Source organism: Melopsittacus undulatus, chromosome 6 (genome assembly GCF_012275295.1).
Source record: "Melopsittacus undulatus isolate bMelUnd1 chromosome 6, bMelUnd1.mat.Z, whole genome shotgun sequence".
Classification (NCBI taxonomy): Eukaryota; Metazoa; Chordata; class Aves; order Psittaciformes; family Psittaculidae; genus Melopsittacus; species Melopsittacus undulatus.
In genome coordinates, this window is record NC_047532.1 from 19,093,114 (window position 1) to 19,112,587 (window position 19,474).

The 19,474-nt window shown below is 44.7% G+C and overlaps 1 protein-coding gene across 1 annotated transcript; it reads right to left on the bottom strand.

The window, feature by feature from the left end:
• Positions 1–3,458: 3,458 nt before the first annotated feature.
• MMACHC (metabolism of cobalamin associated C) lies at positions 3,459–7,526 on the bottom strand. The gene is made up of 4 exons (XM_005151264.3): positions 7,440–7,526; positions 4,886–5,080; positions 4,368–4,520; positions 3,459–3,824 (listed from the first exon to the last, which is right to left on the bottom strand). The coding sequence occupies exons 1-4, from the start codon at positions 7,509–7,511 to the stop codon at positions 3,513–3,515; spliced, it is 732 nt and encodes a 243-aa protein (XP_005151321.1). The 5' UTR covers positions 7,512–7,526; the 3' UTR covers positions 3,459–3,512.
• Between the last annotated feature and the right edge of the window lie 11,948 nt (positions 7,527–19,474).

The window sequence follows — 19,474 nt, forward strand, 5'->3', positions numbered from 1 at the left end:
ATTGAATGATGTTGTGTGCACAAAAAACATTACAAATTTGTTAATTCTTTAATATTTTACTAGCTTGAAATATACTGAGTATTTTGCAGCTAAATCTTCATTCAAAATAAAGTAGCTTTTAATTTAAGTTTTGGGGTTTTTTTTACCATTCAGTTCTTGAATACTCACTGTTCTGGTTATATTGAGGAAAAAAGATACTTTAATATGTGTAAAAATTAGGATTTGGAGAAACAACTTACTTGTCTAAAAACATAAAAGGTGATATATGAACAAGTAAATCTATCCAAGTATTTGCAATTACTTGTGTTACTTGTTTGACATTTCTAAATGCTGAAAATAAGAATGCCTTCACAATGCCCCAGGATCCAAAAATGATCTGTTCCTCACCATGTTTAGTCTTGTCCCAAGAGATAAGTCAAACAGGTTCTCAAACTTCAGTTTTAAAAGACAAAGACCATTATACACTCCAACCAGCAAAGACAGAAAATTAACCAGCTGCAGCTGTGGATCTCAGTAACCCAGCTAAGAGAAAGCCAGTAAGAACCAATCCAATTCACTCCAAAATTACTGTAGTAGTAATGGAAATGTTATTAAATACTTGTACTTCATTCTGCCTGACATAACTGTATTGCCAAAAGCACAAAGAACACACATTTGCCCTTCCTGTAACTCAGGATTTACCAATATGTTTTAATAAATAGGTATTCCCATACTTACAGGTATTACTGTTAAGTTCCTGAGGGAAAATCCCTCAAATATCAGTTATGCATCACTGGAACCTTGAACTTTTGTTACTGCAAGAATAGAAGAAAATATCGAAGTGCATTGTCATGTGCTTGCTGAAATGACCTGGCAATATTATAAACATTTATTAGACTTAGTCATGATGTGCTGTATGTTTTAATTTTTTTATATTCCAAGCTCAGAAAGTTGGGGCTGTTCAGCCTGGAAAAGAGAAGGCTGCATGGAGACCTCATAGCAGCCTTCCAGTATCTGAAGGGGGCCTATAAGGATGCTGGGGAGGGACTCTTCATTACAGACTGTAGTGATAGGATAAGGAGTAAAGGGTTCAAACTTAAACAGGGGAAGTTTAGATTGGATATAAGGAAGAAGTTCTTTACTGTGAGGGTGCTGAGGCACTGGAATGAGTTGCCCAAAGACATGAATGCTCCATTCCTGGCAGTGTTCAAGGCCAGGTTGGACAAAGCCTTGGGAAACATGGTCTAGGGTGAGGGGTTAGAACCGCATGACCTTAAGGTCCTTTCCAACCCAACCCATTCTGTGATTTTGTGATTCTATGAGCCTGCCATAATAGTTTACTAATTTCCACCAAGATAACTTTTTCTTTTGTTCTGATACTGGATTTTGTCTGTCTTAGGTAGCTCACATTTTCAGTACATTAAAAACTTAATAGATTTTCGCTTCAATGTCTTTAGCTCTCTGCAAGTTAATCACTGCATTGCTTAAATAAAAATACTCAGTAACAGAGGGTTACTTACAACTTTGTATATTTTATTAACCAAAATACTATGTGAAGAGAAATAAATTACAAAAATTGAAATGAAATGGCAATCTGGTTAAAATAAAACAAACAAGAAAGACCAACTGTTAAATATTAGTAAGAAATCAGCCCCAAAATAGCAAAATATTTTAATTTAAATTGAAATGTAAAAAGATAAATCTGATCCCTTTCTATATTTATTCTTCTAAGAGAATCAGTGTTTTGTACATGTTATTAATATGAACCATTAATTCAAGTCCCTCTTTAATTACAGTTCAATGGAAAGTTCTGAAAGGTCAAGCAACGTTTAACCAGAAGTAATTCCATAACATAAGACCAGAATTTAAACAAATTTCCTTATTTTGCTTAAATAAAAAATCACAGTATCACTACCTTACAGTAAATAAGGTGTCTGCCTTAGTCAGATGTGGTGAACCAACCATGAAAACCAAGAGATGTTTCTGTAACAGCAAATACACTGAACAAACCCAGTTCACTACTCTGTTTACAGGAAAACAAGCTTATTACACTGAATTTTGATTGTGCTTAGTTAATATACAGACTATGAAAAAGTATATCAAGCAGTAACTTAGTGTGAAGGCAATCTTAGTGTCTGAGTCTCCAAAAGGCAGCAAGTCTAACAATGTGAAATAAAATGAAAGGGCTCAGTTCTGCAAAGAGTGCATTTTTACTTCATCATGTTGATAGGCAGGAGAAAAGTGCTTAGAGTTTGCAGCACTGCACTCTAGTCAAGTAACAAAACTCTCACAAAATACTATTTTACTTTATTATAATATATTATGTCAGTGAGGTCTGAGCCTCAAAGTACCCTAGGATAAATTCAACGGCTGATTCCCAGTGGCATTGTAACCTCTGGACAAATCTAACAGGAGAAAATAATGGGAAAAAAAAATTGTTTCTGTTGGAAAATATTTTACCCAGCAATATGTCACATGAATGTCATTAATATTTTCTCATTTCTTCTCTCTGTTTGTTTGCCTTTGTGCGTGACAGGCAAACCTGTCACACATTCAAACATTAATGCAATGGTTTTTATGCGTGTGCAGGTTTACCTCCCCCATACAGCAAGTACAACAGGAAGCCGCGGTAGTAAAACTGTAGTGTGTGTAGCTTGTACCTTAAATGCAAACCTCATCTACCTTAGGAAAAGGTCATGAGAATTGTCTTTTTCAGTCAGTTACTGTAACATGAATAAAAACATGATTCAGCATCTTGCTAAAGATGTTAGTTGGCTGCTCTATACAATGGATTAAAATTGACCTAAAGACATCGCCTTGTTCTGAGGAGCTGACCCTGGGGCAAGAGGAAACGGCAGGCTTGAGCTGTGACCTTTGTACTGTCCTGTTCCCTTTCGTAACTACCCTGAAGGAGGTAGCTGTCGGCTGTTTTCTGTTTTCCTTACTCCTGCTCCATGTGCAGGACCACACTACTCAACAAAACAATCTCTGGAGAATTTTCTTTTGGATGCTAAGGAAAGGAGACACTAAAGTTCAGCCAGCTTCACTGGAAGTGAAGGAATGCAGCGCGAATCTTCCTTCTGAGGAAGGCAGTCTTGAAAATACTGGACACTTACTCCCTAGGGAGAGTTATGACACAGGGTAATAAAACGCAGGATACATCTAAAAAAGTACCTGCCCTGAGGTCAGGCAAAATATTCTGGAGTACAATGACTGAAATTTAACTCTACTTGTACACAGAATAAACCTGAACTTTTCCCAACCAATGGCTCACCGGCATCTTGCCAGACTCCCCAAAAGACACAGCAAATCAGCAACAGCACAGACTGCTCCCACCTTCCTTCAGACCACAAGTGCCATGATGCAGTGCTCCCTCTTACTCTGAGGAGCTGATGTTTGGATTGAGATGCTGCACACACTGCTTGGATTTGCCACCTCTGTATCAGCACACTGTCTTCATCAGCACCATGGAAAAGAAGGTGCTGATGAGTTACACTTCACTTGCCTTCTGTTCCTTCATAGAACTGTGTTACTCAGTGAAATATGCTTCTGTGGACTTCTTGGGTCAGCCCTAGCAGTTTGAATCTCTCTGCTGGAGGGGTGGCAAAGTAGGCTTTCTGCTCCTCTGAATACTTTTCCCTCACTTCAATTATGTCCCGGTAGCGAGTGTCCTGCCAGTGGAAATTGAATTGCTCCAGCAATTCAATCCTTTGCTCCTCTGTGCTCACACAGTCAACAGGGGCACACTGCTCCAGGAATGGTACCTGAATATCTGGGAACAGGAGAAGACCTCGGATAGCAAACCAGCCACCATACCTGGGATGGATACATACACCAAAGATCTTCTGGAAGAAAAAAAAAGAAGGATCTAGGATGTCTTACTTTACCTCTAGTAATGGTTAGAGTTCAAAGGATCAAGTTGCAATGCAACTTCTCACATTCTTGCCCTCTGTTGGGGTGCCATACAGAGAAGAAAGGAATTCCTGAACATGTGGCTCAAAGCATTGTATTTCATTCCCATTTTCCCGTGCCCACACCACCCTGACTGTGGGGAGACTGCCCTTTTTGAAAATCTAACAAAGAAATTAACTACAGTGCAATTTTTTTTCTATTTATAATGCCCCAAGAAACAGGTTTTCTTTTACACTGAGATTTCTTCTCTTGTCTAAGTAGATTTCATAGCTCAAGGCATTTTTCTCCATGTATGCATTTCCCCACTACCCTGAAGAATCCTGAAAGCTTCTGATTCCTGTCTGAAACACTTCATGCATCTATATGTAATCTGGACTTTGTATTCTTCAATGGGAAGAACTAGTGAGCAAACAATAGTTGTATGATTCAGTGATTGCAGTTTAGTGGTTCTTCACAGGCTGTTTTTTTTGCCTCACCTTTTCCCCCCAAGGATCAAGCTTCACATCCTTCCTTTGGTAGTAATATGCAGCTCCAGAAACGTGGGCAGCTGTCTGAGCCAAGAACTTTGGCTTTCGGTTTGGCAGAAGCTCGTAATCAAACATGATGTCCACTGTCTGGTCAGGGAATTTCTGGGAAAATTAAAACCAACAGTCAGCCCAGGCTCATGGAAAAAGATTTGCCACTACTTTCTGGATGCTAGCAGACCAGGCACCTGTGAATGCTCCAGACATCCTGCTAATGAAATCTATCAGCTTCTGGCCTTGGGTTTTCAAACTGTGACTGTAAAGCACTCTACATAGCTACAGGTTGTAATGGCAAAGAGACAGAGTATGTAAGTAAAGCAGGTCAACAGCCAGTGAATGCTCTTACCATCATGAATAATGCTTTACCCTTCTAAAGAGCATGTGCAGGAACCTGGAAGGCATTGTCTACTGCTCAACTCACCCAGTTATATACAACAATAATAAAAGGAATCAGCATTTCAGGTTCTTACCTCCTTCAACCGTAATAAATGGTAAGAAACACACTGATCCACAGGATCCCGGATTATTTTTAACCGTTCTTTGTTCACAAAAGTTTTAAGGGCTTTTTCAAACATTGAAGGCGTGCTGAGTACCACGAAGGCCAGTGTGTCATCTGGGTAGGGGAGATGAAAGGCAGGCTGCACAACAGCATTGTACCATCCAACCTTTGGCAAAGAAAAACAAATCTCCTTTAGAACAGAGGCACCACTCTTTGGCTACTGGGCATGCAGGAATTTGAAGAAGTGGAATTCAGTGTAGCCACCTTCATTTGCAACCCGAATATGCAGCCTGTCTGCTGTCTTCCATTCAAACAAAGTTGTTTTGCATATGGGGTTCGGAGTTTCTGGAAAATGCCCAGCGAGGTGTGTGTGAGAGATAAGAATCATCTATTGCATTCAGCTCAAGGCTGCCCTTTATCCAGCTCTGCGGCTCAGAAACCCTAGGGGGAAGTAGCAGCAACCAGTCCTGCCAATGCAAATCAGGTGTTTTGGTTTAGATAAAGCTTTTACGGGTTGGGTTTGGTTTGTTTTTTTTTCACATCTTCAGCCAGAAAGAAACTGGTACTTCTGCTCATGTGACAAGTTGCATGGCTTATTTCTTCAGCAGGAAATGTTGATGTGTGAAAATGAAGGATGTGAAGCTCCTAGCAGTGCTAAAACCTGCCAGAACCACCAGCTGTAGTGCATGGATTGTGACACACACATTGTGGTGTTTGTTTCAGGGCTGGAATGGTCCAGAAATGAGGGATCACACTGGAGCAGCAGAAAGCAAGAGGACTGAGACCAGCAACTACTAGGCAAGGGGAGCAAATGGCTGAATCCCCCTGCACCCCACTACTAACGTGCTGCACAATAATATCAGTCTTTTTAGAGGTTAGGACAACTCCCACTCTCCTGGGATGCCATAACCAGGAATAACGTTCAGAGAGATGTCAAGTAACAGAACTCTTACTATTTAGTCTGAAAACACAAAATACTGGTCACCTCTAAATATTACTGAAATGAATCTGAAAGTGACTTTGCAGGTGACACTGGCAGCCAGGCCTGCCCACATGGAAACACAGGCTGAAAACTAAGTTTAATATGAAGATACATTCTTATATCAGTCCCAAAGTTTAATCAGTTTTGTAGCTCTTGTTTCAGATGCTCAATCAAGATGTTACAAGAAAGCGCAAATGTGAGAATCTAAGGTTTGCTGATTTCCCAGTGTACGTCAGTCGGTGTACCAGGGCTGGAAGTATGAAAATTAAATCAGGGAAGAGCTACAGCACTATAAGGTTTCCCTCTGGCAGCTGTAGTCTTCCTGATCTGGGTTCTGCCCCCAGTTCTGCTTCTGTGTTTTGGGAAAGCAGTGTTAAATTCTTCAGATTCTGGAGATTTCACTTCTCTCAGTGCCTCATTCCCTTCAGTTGTCAGCTCAAGAATGCAGCAAGAAATACAAGTATTTCAGGTGACAAATACAACATTCCCTACGGAAGGCAAGGTCGTGTTTATTGTCCTGATTTATATTCGATTGTCTATTTGATATTGCAGATTGATTTATTGCAGACTGGTGATTTATTGCAGATTGTCCCTGTCGTGAGCAAAGAAGGAACCCCCAAGGTTTAGTGGGAGCTGAGGGAATTCAGTTCAACAGAGAGATAGTGGAAGAGGCTACCTGACCCAGGGCAGAAGGAGCCGTGTAAGCAGCCACCTACCACGATGAGGCAGTCTGCACTTTCAGTACACGTGTTTCTACGTTTAAAGTTCAAGCTTGCATAGAGGACTTTACTCTCTGCTGGTCCAGATGTATCTCTAATTCTCTCGACCTTATTTATCACACTGGGACCAATGTAAAGGACCCGAGCAACCCCCGAGCTCGGCTGGCGCTCCGCCGCTGCCAAGGCAAGGCCTTAACCTTGACCCGCTTCACTGCGCGGGCAGAACAGGCCTTTCTGCTTGTCCGTTAACCCGCGCCATCCGCCGCGCAACACGGCTCCAGAGCCCTGGAACCGCTGTGCCAGGCCGGGACCGCCTAGAGCAGGGCTCCGAACCCATCGCCCTCTCCCCAGGCCTGAGGAGGAGAGTGGGGTGCTATTAGGGGGGGTGATCAAGCGACGGCTTAAAGCCTAAACGGAGCGGTGTGGCTGAGGCCCGGGGAGGCAGTGCCGCCTGCTGTCGGTTGCGCGAGGAGCAGGCACGCACCGCCACCGTTAGCACAGGGGGGTGTGTCACCCGTCCGGCCTGCACAGGGCTGGAGGGCGGACTGGGGGCCCGGCGGCCAAGCACGCCCAGCCCCGGCCCCCCGAGCACAAGCGGCCCACCGAGCCGCCGACAGCGGTGCAGTGCTTCCCACCTCCAGCGGGAGACACGGAACAGAACCAAAGAGTCCCGCACCCACACCGGCGGCCACAGTACCGACCACCGGACCGGGACACACAACCCCCCCACACCGCGTCCCCCCCTCCGACCCAAGGAATAAGCACACCTCCCCGATCGACGTCACGGCGTGTGACGTCACGACAGCCCCCCGTGACGTCAGTACCTTGAAGGCGTGCACCTCGAAGCCGAAGGGGTCCAAGGCACCGCGCAGACGCTCCGCCACGCGCCGCTCCATGCCGCGCTGGGCACCACGGGAGGCGCGGCGGGGGGAGTGTGACCCCCCCCACCAACCACACCGCCGCGTCTCCTAGGAGACGGCGCAAGGCATTCTGGAAGCTGTAGTGCGCGTCGTCCGTCCGTCCGTCCGTCCCCCCGCCACTTGGGGTCTGGAAGCCCTCGGCTGAGGCGCTCGCTGAGGGGGGTTTGGCGATGGCCTCACAGCCCCTGGTAACCGCGGTTGCTTCGGTCTGTATTGTGCATGTTTGAGTTCCGTTGTATGCAGCTTGAAAGTCTCACCTTCCTCTGCGGGTAGAAGCCGCTCACTAAGGCAGTTAGCAAGGTCTCTGGTGATAATCCTTTCTCTTTCCCCATCTGAAGGTATGTGCTCTTTGCTGCTTCCCTGTTCTCTGCCAACGCATTTGCTGTGTTGGAGACCAAGTCTCAGATTGGATTTCCTTACCCAAAGCTACTTAACATCATCTTTGTAGCTCTTGAGCAACGTTCTCCAGCCATTAATCCTGAGTTTTATGATGTGTCAGGACACCAGACCTGCAAGTTCTTGAGGTCACAGCTACCTCAGATAGGCAAACCTCTTTCTTTGGGGAGTTCCCTTTAATCTTCTAGAGCCCCAAGAGCTGTTTCTTACACTCCACTGGAGGAGGAGGGCAGAAGCATCCCTTGTAAGACTTCAAGGTTTGTTCTCTCTGTGTCATCCTGTATTCCCAGCTTCTGAAGTTGAACCAGCCTGCTGTGTTCTTTCCTGGAGTTATTCTCATACAAAATCTGGTTTTGCCCATCTGCTCAGATCACTGGATCACTCACTCATCTGTGGGTTGACTAAAGCAGGAGAAAGAGCTCCAGCAGGAGCAGATCAGGAAGCTAGAAGGCAATAAAGGCCCTGGAACTGAAGCACTGATGGCTACAGGATCCTCATGCACAGATCACTTCTTGTCTAGGAAGCCTCTGAGGGTGGTTAGGTCAAATATATGTATTTTTAATGGGCATCTTGCCTGTTTTTCTGCCTGAATATAGTGGTCCAGGAAGACAGGTTCCTGTGGTCTGCTGAGCACATCACATAGTGGCAGAGGGGAATTCTTGGGCTACTGTGTTACTCTGTCAGGGATTGGTATGGGACTGAACCTTAAAACCACCTTACTGGGTGTTCCTTGATCCTATTCTTATCCCTTCTGTCCCAGCAACTGAAGAGCTATGCTAGGACCTTAACACCTCCTGCCTGTCCTGTTTGCTGTTACAGAGGGGGGATGCTCAGTGATTGTAAAGCAGCCTGGTGTTCATGACAAGGACAGAGGGGTTGAAAGATGAATGCTGTAACTAGCAAGTGCTTCCCAGCAATATGGAGATTGTGCATCTCATTTGTATCCCAGTGCCAACAGTCCACAAGAAATAAATGAGATGTCAGTGCTAAGACCTTTGTAGATGCAGGGTTGGTGCAGGGAACCAGAGGAAAATGTAACTTTTGCCACTTTCTTTAAGCAGCAACAAACTATTGTGACAAAATGATAAATGTGTGAGGAAAGACTTGCAGCAACTGCAGCATAAAGTCAGTGAATGGTGGTGTGTTCTGTTGCTTGCATGGTCACAACTCTGATTCTGCACAGAACAACCTGCTGCTGCTCAAGTGGTCCAGCAGAACCAGCCCCCATGGAAAGCACTGTAGTGTTCATTATGGTTTAGTATAGTTGAGGATCTCTGTTTCGGAAAATGAAACCAGGGAACTCTGCTGAACAGGCAGTGCTAGAGGACAAGTAAAGAATACACAGGGTAGGCAAGCTGTGACTCCATGCTGTGCTCTGGGAGGAGAACATGGGTGGGGCTTGCCTGCAGCCTCTAAATCCACCCTTTGCCTTGGGAGAGATGTGGGTGGATAGGGTCTTGTAACGTTTTGCCTGGCAATAGACAGACAGAAAATCAGGTGCAGGATGTAGGTTAGCCAGGGCCTTTCTCTGCGTCTGTGTGTGGTCAAGTTGGTTTACTGCACAGCTCAACAAGAGGAAGAACTACTGAGCCAGATGTCTGCAATTGATAAAGTTAAGAGAACTTAAAGTCAACACTGGACTGCTTTGTAGCCACACCACTTCCATCCAAAATCTGGCACTGGATGGTTTGATAGCCCATGGCAGACCTACTGTTGGAGTGAGCAAGCTTTACTGCTGGAATCTGTGGAGGAGACCTGAGTGTTGAAACTGATGTATGAAGAGTTTAATGAATAGTAACTGTACTGAAAAATGGTGTTGCTGCCTGCAACAGAGGAAGTATTCTTTATTTAGTATTGTAGTACCACTAGAACTGTGGTACTACAATGTTCAGAGTGCTCTGCAAGCGCCTTTCCTGCCTCACAGGCCTTCCTATTCCAGTATTGAATGATGGAGGGAAATTAGAAAGGTATCTTCAAAATAGGTACTAAGTGGGGGGAAAAGATAAGCATTTGTATGTATTCTGATAGAACAGATCCTACTGCAGCCAGAATGAAATCAATCATTCTTACAGTTGTTGCAGAAGTAGATGACCTTTGCAGAAGGGATAATCAGAAAAGACTTGATGGGAGAAGAATGGGGAATGGACAGAGCTGAGGGGTAAGGGTTGAAATGAGAGTAGGGCTGACAACTGGACTATATCTTTTGCACCAAGCAACATGTTACCATCACCTGGAAACCCTGTGCTGCAGGAGGATCTTGCACAGCCAGGGTTTGTAATTTGCTTCCCAGGTGGAGGTGGAAGCATGCTCTCAACTGCACTGTAGGGTGGGTACTGTGGGCAAAACACTGCTATTCTACCTGTAGAAAACCTTTAATTCCTGCTGAGGGGGGCTAGCCAGATATGGTATGCCAGGTATTGTGGTCTGAACCCAGAAGCATAGAGCATTACCTGTGGTGCAGGAAACATTAAGTGTTCAGTGGTGGTGGCATGTTCTATGTCCAGCTCTCTCCTGTCTTCTCAGTTTTTCTGGCCTCATCTGGACATGATTCTTCTGCAGGGCTTAATGCTGGTATGCTGGATCAGAGGCTGCCTCTGGGACATGCTTGGAAGCAATTGTCCCCTCTTTCTCAGGTGCTAGCCACAAAGCACAATCTTAGAGTTCAGACAAACTCAGGCTGGAACTGAGGAGCACCCAACAGAAACTTAGCCACATCAGGTAGAGGAGGTACCTTCAGGGAATGTGGGGGATGTTCAGGTCTGTGCATGCCACATGAGACCTGCTGCAAGGACAAGCACAGCCCTTGGGTTTCAAGGGGATTAACTGCCTGAGAGCTGCAAGCTTGTCACATGAGGGTGCTGCTGGCTGGTGACTGTTCAGAGCTCTGCAGGACAGCTCTTGCTGTTGCAGCTCGGTTTCACAGGGGCTGGATTGGCAAACTCAGAGATGCTGGGAACTGATCTTGCTGTTCTTGTTTACCAGCTGGCCTTTGTACAGGCCTGGATAGAGTATTTGTCTTGTGGAGCACAGTTCATTTCCATGGCTAGCACAGTACTGGCTTTGTTAATACTGAAGGTAGTAGATTTGTCGGCTTTGTGAGGTGAAGTCTGTTTAAATCTTGTGATTAATTGGTAAAGCTTGAAGTGGGTATGGCTGAAGTGTCTGCCCTCTCCTGGAGATAACCTCTGGCTTACTGCAGGCAAAGCATTCAGTCCTTCTCAGACAGTCTGAGAAAGTTAGGGTGAAGTGGCAGCCTCTGTTATTGAGACATTTATATCCTGGAGGTTATCACCTTCAGCTTATTGCATGTGGGTGTTGAGAATAGGTACCTGCTGTTCCCTTCCCAGCTGCCCTTGGAGTTGAGCTGTCAGGATCTGAGTTACCTCACAGCCTCCTCTCATCTGCCTTGTTCAATCAGGAGTGTTCCTGTCCCTGCCCAAGCCCTCTGTTAGGGCAGTGGCAGGCTCCATATGCTCCACTGGTTGCTAGTTGAACAGAACCTTACTTGGTTTTGCTGAAATGATTAGAAATAATACTCGGTGCCTCCAAGAAGAGGTGCCTAAGCTCTAACCCTCCCAGTATCCCCAGTTGCCTTCACTTTCCTTTCTCACCCTGCTTGGCTGGTGGGAACTAGCTTTGCTTGTGCCTCTAACCTATGCAATCATGGCCCTTGCTCTCTCCCACTTCTACCTGAGGGCTCTGACCTGGAGAAAATGAGCAACAGCAGAGCTTCCTTGTAGAGGATCCTTAGATCTTTCTGGCTCTGTTTAATTGTATCCTCTCTCCAACCCCATCTGCCAGATGTCCCAACTGTCACAGGTTTAGCTGAGGACTCATGTCACTGTTTCCAGTGTTTGTTTCCCCATACAGCTTTATGCAACAGTAGAACAGCATCCAGAGAATATGCATCACTCCCCTGGGGGAAGGCAGCAGTGCCTCTGTGAAGTGTCTGTGTCCCAGGTATGGCTTTGGTTTGTTTTATTATTAGGAAAACCACAACACTCCCATTCATCTCCCTCAGGCTAATGCTGATGTCACTAGAGCTACAGGGTGATTTGGTGTCATCATAAAGTATTTATGCAAAAAGGTTCTTTCATCTTCTGTGTTATCCGGAACAGTAAATAAGTGTCACTAGGACACAATGTTGGACTGCTTGTAACATAAAGGACTTTCCTGCTGCATTCCATCCACAGCTCTTGAAACCTTTTTCTGATCCTGTTAAAGAACTATCGCTCTGCATTAGGTAGAAGCCTGAGATAGAGCCACAGGAATAGTTTGAAGACTCATGGCAATTTGGTAACTGAAATGGAGTTAAAGGATATCTTAATTCCTTGTCTGTTTTTTCTGATCTTTCTTCCTCTTGACCATAAAATGAGGAAATATCGGTGAGTGTGTAGGTCAACATAGCTCTATTATTAGATTTCCTTTGATAAAAGATACTGTATCAGCTTGGTGAGAGGTTTTCAATAATGGAGCTTCACTGCAGTTCTACTGTAATTAAATATCGATTCCCTATTTCTTTCTATAAAAGCCTAAGGCCTTCCCTCATGTCACTCTCCCACCTCTTGTCAAGCTGTGATTTCATGAGATATGTCTGTGCTGTCAACATCAGCTTAAAATGTGCCATCCCTTTGCTTTCTCCTGCCCTGGCCTCACACCACATTGCCCCCTGAGTTGCTGCCATGCTGTAAATCCCATCAAGGAGCTGAGCTGAGTCTAAAAAGTTCAACATCATTTTAGATTATTTTTCCCCCCTGCAATGGTGTGTGCATCACAGTGCTGCTGCAGGACAAAATCCTGCTAGCACAAATGTGATAACAATGTGAACGGGGCTTGGTGGGGAGGCAGAGGCTCTGCTTCCAGACTGTTCCTCTGCTGAAAGCACAATTGAATTGCTCAGCAGAAGTGCCCTCTGCTGCTATGGGGGATGACTGTGTCAGAAACACTGGCAAAGGGATTCCTACCCCATCCCCATCCCAATAATTGTTCCAGTAGGTATTGCTAAACTTAAGGGACTGTCATCATTATCCTTTTGCTTCAGTCAAATCTACAGTCTCTGACCTGAAAGACCAAGTGAAAAGTCTGTTCTTGAAGGAGATGCCATTCACTGAGCCTGCAGGAAAAGACAGAGATCATAGAAACTATTCTTCACTTATTCCAATGTACTAACGCTTGGGGGCATGGTATTCCAACCTTCCTTTGCTTTGGAGATCTCATGGTTGGGTCAGGTGTCCTCATGTTCCTTTTCAGCACAAACTGTATCAGAAGAGTTTGGCATTGTAGCTGTGTCTTTGAGCAGAAATGAGTCCATTCATTGTGTTTTAAATCTGCATGATGTAGAGTTGGTTGGAGCCGTTGGTGTCAAAGACAGATGAAATCCAGTTCCTGAAAATTTTTGCCAATGTATTTTCCTGCCCAGATTTGTGTATCATGGAACCTGTTTTGTGCTGCCTCGTGCCACTGCTTATATCATGCAAGAATAAGTAAAATGCTATTGAATCAGAATAGCAGCTGTTTCTCCAAGTGATAAGAGGTGTCACAAAAGGTAGACAGTAAAGGCTTAGGCTCAGCAAGTTCATCCTTGAACTTTTGACCTAATTTGCTGCTTGCTTCATTTCTTTCAGAGAGAAGCAAGAACTTGCTGAGAGAGGCAGAGCGGTTTTCAGCATCTTTGGGTGAGGTTTCCACCTCAGACACTTCAGCTCTGATGAGCTTTCCAGCGCTGCAGGAATCCAGGTGCCTGAAGGTAAGTGTGGCTGGTTCCTGCTCCCTCAGGATTTGAAGAACCCTAGCAGGGTTTTACACAGTAACGCAGATGACCGAGGTCTGCAGAACCTGTCTGCTGCTCAGGGCATTCCAGAGGTCATACAGATAATTTGATTAGAGGCGCTTCTTGTGCCCAGTTTTAGTGGTAGGGATGAATATTAGGCACCTAGAGGCAGGAAGGCAATACTATTTGGAGTAGTGGCCTACCACCTGGGCTGCATTTAAAAGTTTGCTCGGAGAGCACTATTGATGTGCCAGGACAGAGGTAACATGTGCGTGCGTGTCTGTTCTTTCATCCTCCCTCCTCATTTAGTGTCAGGGTAATGGAAAGCTGCATGTGAGGGCCAATTATGATACTTATCACTTCCTCTGACAGTGCCAAGATACCACTTTTTAATGTGGCTCCATTTTTGTTTTGGTGCTGACACACAGCCAGTGAGATTAGGAAGGTGAAAACTGCTCACTTCAGGAAGGTTTGTCTCTCAGCCTCTTTATCCTTTTGGATTTATGCCTTGCTTTTAAGATATAAAAGCCCCCTATGTTTGCATTAACACTTAGAATTAAAGGAAATCAGGAACAAAGGGCTAATGTTCCTTTAAAAGGAAAAAAAAGCATGCCCTACTTTAGTAAGATGCTTAAGATTCTTGTGAATGGAGGCTGTAAGGCATATTAAACTGCCCTGTGTTCTGGTGTTCAAATTTACTAATCCTGCTGATTCAGACTTTACTGGCAAATGTGCTACAATTAACTGCTTTGTAGATGCAGTCCTAACACGTAAGGTTGCTGTTAGAACAATGCCTAAGGAGTCTTTATGTCCCATCAAAGGGTTAAGTTTTTCTCTTTAACATTTATTCTGAGGCACATGCAAGGTAGGGACTAACACACAGAGCTTTACTGATCAAATGCTCAAGCAGTACCACTCATTTAATACAAAGCAGATAGTTACCTGTTGCTTAGTGTTAGTAGTAAATATTTATATTGTAGTAGCATCAGAAACCCTGGCCAGTGTTACAGTAGGGGCATGCAGTAGCTGTGTTGGAAGCTTACCTAGGACACTTGGAACCAGGATTCACTTACATAGACACCTATTTTTATTTGAGTTTATGTAGCTTGTAAGGATGCTTCTTGGTATTTCTCTGTTTCCACAGAGGATGAGTGAGGATGTTTTATCAGAGTTTGATACTGCAGTCCACACAGAGCAGTGCTGGAGAGGCTAGACACAGGCTGCCATTAGGGCTGGTGTATTGGGTAAGGAATCCAGGGAAGGCTAATTCCTTGTTCTGTTGATGGAGACTCTCCATGCTGTGTTTCGAGCTGAAGCAGTGCTAGAGAAGAGGCTGGAAATAGTCAGAGCAGGTGACCTCAGCAGTGAGCTGTCTGACACCCTACCTGAACTAAAGCTGCATGACCTTTAATGTTAACTGAAAGATATGTTCTTTTCTGCAGGGAACAAGTAAAAGATAAAAGGATATTGACTTCCCTAGGCAGGCAAATTCTTCTTGAGTTGTTTGTTACCTGGATTTCCCAGAACTGGAAGCTATGAGGTGTGGGTCTTACCCAAGGGAGGCAAGTAAAGGGAAGGAAATAGCCACTTTGAGAAGTCATTCACAGATCTACCCAGTCCCACTCTCCACCCGAAACCTGAAATGCTGGCTGTCATCTCACTTGCTTAAACCTACACCTTATGCCTTTACAACACAGTGGTGTGTATTCTGTTCTTTCACTCCAGGTGACAGACACTGATGGAGGGTCTGATTTGTGGTGTCTCAATCAGCTTCTGTTGTTGCCAGCTGGCTTGCAGAGGGAGAGTCACTGTTGTGCTTGTCTGTATTGTGGGATTTCCTCAAGGGTCAGAGAATTCCTAGGTGCAGTCCTTTGCTTCAACCCTCTCCCATGGGATAGACTGTACAGTCCTGTCTTCTGAGCTCTCTCTTACTTGGTGGATCAGAACAAATTGAGAAAAGTGTGTGTGTTGTCTGTACTAATGCCTTCAAATGTCTCATCCCCTCCAATATACCCCACCAGTACATTGCAAGTTTTGGGTTATGTTGGATATTGCTTAAGCTGTTGGCTAGCTAAAGCTCTGGGATATCTAGCTGGGCTTAGATTGTGCCATTTAGGGAGACTATACATAGCAAGAACAGATATAGACTGACCATATTTTTACTCTGTTTGACAAGACCTAATATGGAGCAGCTGATTTGACAAGTGTTGGTAAATTGCTTCCTCTTATATGGCTCAAACAGAGTAAGAAGTGCTGTTCTTTGAACAGAAACTTCTACAACCACCATGAAGGAGAGGTTGCTGGGTTTGTTTTTGAGAATGAAGTGGCTAAAGGGGGCCTTGTGAAATTTCCTCATGTGGTTTGATTTTTTTTATTCCTTTTTCTTCTGAGAGAACTTACTTTAGAATTGCAAGCTGGTGGGGAAGGGAAGAGGTGAATGAACAACACTGAGTTCAGAAAGCCTTGAGAGTGTGGGGAAAGAGGACCACTGCCTATTTGATGGTGAATGCTTCGTAGTCTAGCAGGTGGGGCAGTGAAGGAGACAGATGTATGGCATTCCCTTTGCTGCCTACTTCTCTGTTGATACAAAGGACCTTGGGATGTGGCACAGAGTCAGGATACTGTAAAGGAAGTGGGGGGCAGCACAGCTTGTTTAGGACTGGTTTGAAAAGCAGGCAGAGAGTGGTGGTGCTGAGAGTAGGAGTCATCAAACGGAGGCTTGAGCATAGATCAAGACAGTGGCAGAGGCTGCTCCTGTGACCTCCATCTTATTCAGTTGCATAAATCATGGCTTTTGCTTTGAAGTTCAGGCTGAGATCAGTCAGTTTTCCTTCTCCAGTGAACAGCTGCTTCCCAGAGTTCATTTTTACTACTTAGAGTGAACCTGAACATGTGAACAGCCATTGGCAGATCATGGCCAGGATATAAACCCCTGCTTGAGTAGCTTGGATCTAACTGAAGGCAGGCTGGAAAGTGACCTGATGCATCCAAGAAACCGACTGAGCAGGATGCAGTAACCAATTCTCTATCACTCAGTGGGATCCAGCAGGTTAAACTCTGTAAAACAAAGGGAACATGTTTTCCTGGAGCCTCTCAGCCTTTTTTGAAAACGGCCTCTTTTTCTACTAGCCAGCCACAAATCGGATTGTGCACCATTGCCTTCCACCTCTGAATTCTCATCCTGCCCCCAAGCTTATCAGGGAAACTGAAGCAATGATCATGTTAGTGGCTTGGTCTGCCTCTGTAATCAGAAGAGACAGGCAGAATTAGCACAAAGGAAAACTGCTTATTTTGCAGTTGTCCCTAGTAAAACCCTTCTTAGAATCAAATGAGTACCTAAATCTGCTGAAAGGCATGTTCCAGAACCCGTGAGCCTTGTCTTGTTCCAAGCAGAACTTGTAGTTTACTATTGAAACCTTATAGAATTCAGACATAACAACACATTTTGTAAGAAAACACTGAACAGGGCTGAGTGCTCATCCCCCTTCCTGCAGCTCCCAAGAAAGCCCAGTCTGAAAGGAAACACTCAAATGCTTCTGAGAGTCATCCTGTGGCAACTGATGTGTCTAATTTCAGAGCAAAAGTACTTCTGAAGGGCAGAGGATTAAAACAGGGTGGGGGGAGAAGTTACCCTGCGGGAGATTGTCAACAGATGTTCCATTATAGTTCAAAGAGCACTAGCAAAAGGCTTCTGCTGCAGGGATATATTAATTCTGGGCAGTTCATCACAGGAGACCTGTTTTATGACTGGGAGGGTACCTCTGGTAACTTAGCTCTTTATTTGGACTGTGGGTGGGGGATTGGGTCTACCTGTAAACAGGGAGCTGGAGTGCAAACAAGCACATACTTATTTTCTTACACAGTTATTTTGTTGCTTCTGTGGCCGCTGTCCACTGATCAGGATCAAGCTGGTGTTGTGGTTCAGAGGGTTATTTGGCTGATGGGTCTTTCAAAAGAAACATTAGAGAGGAACTGAGGCTAACCATTGTGAAACTGCTGGTGCACATGAAGCAGACCTGTGCTGATTGTATCTTTCAAGTGTATTTATTAGACAGGAAGTGGGAACAAGCACAGGGAAGGCTGTGCGGGCTGTCAAGCAGATGAATACATCGATGCCTTTGTTTTTAAAATGCACACATCTATCAAATTTGATGCTCTCTAGCACCCTATTTGTGCTTCCTTGCTGTAATAGCTAATGGTTTCTTACAAAAGCAGAATCAGCTGTGGTGCAGTTGTAGACTGCAAGCAGTGTAACACCAGCCACAATCAGAAAGTCTTCTGGGCAGGTCTAAATGTTCTATTCTCTGAGAGTGTTCTGAAGTTGTGCTTTGGGTGAAGGCTGATTTTTCTCATGTATGTATGTATCTCTGCAGCATTAGAATGGGGAAGAGTCTTCATTCAAATGTGATGGGTGGGGGAGTTGAAAGGCCTTTGTTATCTTACGAAGTTTTGGGGGAATTAAGAAAAAAAAACAAAGCACAAACAGTTTCTGGGGCCTAATACTGATGGGAACATTTATATTAGCAGTCATGGTCTTACAGATTTGCTTATCACTTAGCTGTGTAGCAGTAGGGCCAGATTTGCCTGGTTTATGGGCAGGAAGTGCATGATTTCTATTTGCTTTGTGGGGGATGGAAGGGAGAGAAGAGGGAGATGATCCCTCTCTCACTTCTCTATGTGGTGAGACAGAGGTAGCAGTAGCTGAGAACACCCTTGGCAGAGCCTCAGGAGGTAGCTTAGAAAAACTCTCCCCCTCCCCCCATGACAAATCCACATTTATACTGAATTGAACGTAGTCATAGAAAATTGAGTATAAATAATGTGGAGGCGTGCAGCATCCTGTTTCCTTCCTTCCTAGGTGTCTGGGAAATGACAGTAGGCATTTTCTGTTGTCTCCTGGTTATGAAAACAACACTGGCTACTAAAAGCTTCCCAGGTTATACATCATTTCATAGCCTTCATTACTGAAAATTTACTGCTCTGCCTTCCTGGTTTGTTCCTGCATTCCTGCTCTCTGGATCAGTACAATGCCTTTTTCATTCTGCTTTAAGTGGTAGCAAGCACACAGGACTATTACCCATGGGAGAGCTTCATGGGGTTGTTGGTCTTATGAGATCTACATGCTGCTTTGTACACTTGTGCTCCTCACAGCGGTTTCTCTGTCTCTGAACACTACCTGTAGCCTTATTTGACACAATGGTGAAAACACACAGTATTGAAAGCTAAAATCCCTGCTCCATCCCTGGCAGTGTTCAAGGCCAGATTGGACAGAGCCTTGGATGACATGATCTAGTGTGAGGTGTCCCTGTCCATGGCAGGGGGGTTGGAACTGGATGATCTTAAGGTCCTTTCCAACCCAAACCATTCTGTGATTGTATAAAATCCAGGCACTGAGCTATGGAGGACAACTGAATGGGCAGAGAACTGGTATGTAGCACAGGTAGCCCTGCTCTTGGCCCAGCAGCTCTAGCATTGTCGTTTCATCTGCTTAGATCCCTTACCCTTCAAAACATGAGTCTGCAAAGAGGAGGGGAGGACAGAGAAGGCAGGTGGGTCACAAACTCTGCTTTTATCTGGGTTTCTTTCCTTCCTCTTTAGCTTTAAATGTGATTCAATTGATTTTCATTCCCTTCTTAATTAATAGCATAACTGTGCCTTAGCCTAAGGGGCATTAAACTAAACCTCATCAACAGCAAGAGCTGTCCAAGGAGACATGCAGAAACTGGCAGCAGTTGTTGTCTGGTTCTGTCAGTCTGCTTCGCTGCTCATACAG

Excerpts from the sequence above, each read along its gene's own strand:
- MMACHC (XM_005151264.3), bottom strand. The coding sequence starts at position 7,511 with ATGGAGCGGCGCGTGGCGGAGCGTCTGCGCGGTGCCTTGGACCCCTTC. Across the intron at positions 5,081-7,439 it reads TCGAGGTGCACGCCTTCAAG|GTTGGATGGTACAATGCTGT; the intron begins GTACTGACGTCA and ends TCTTTGCCAAAG. Across the intron at positions 4,521-4,885 it reads ATTTATTACGGTTGAAGGAG|AAATTCCCTGACCAGACAGT; the intron begins GTAAGAACCTGA and ends TAATTTTCCCAG.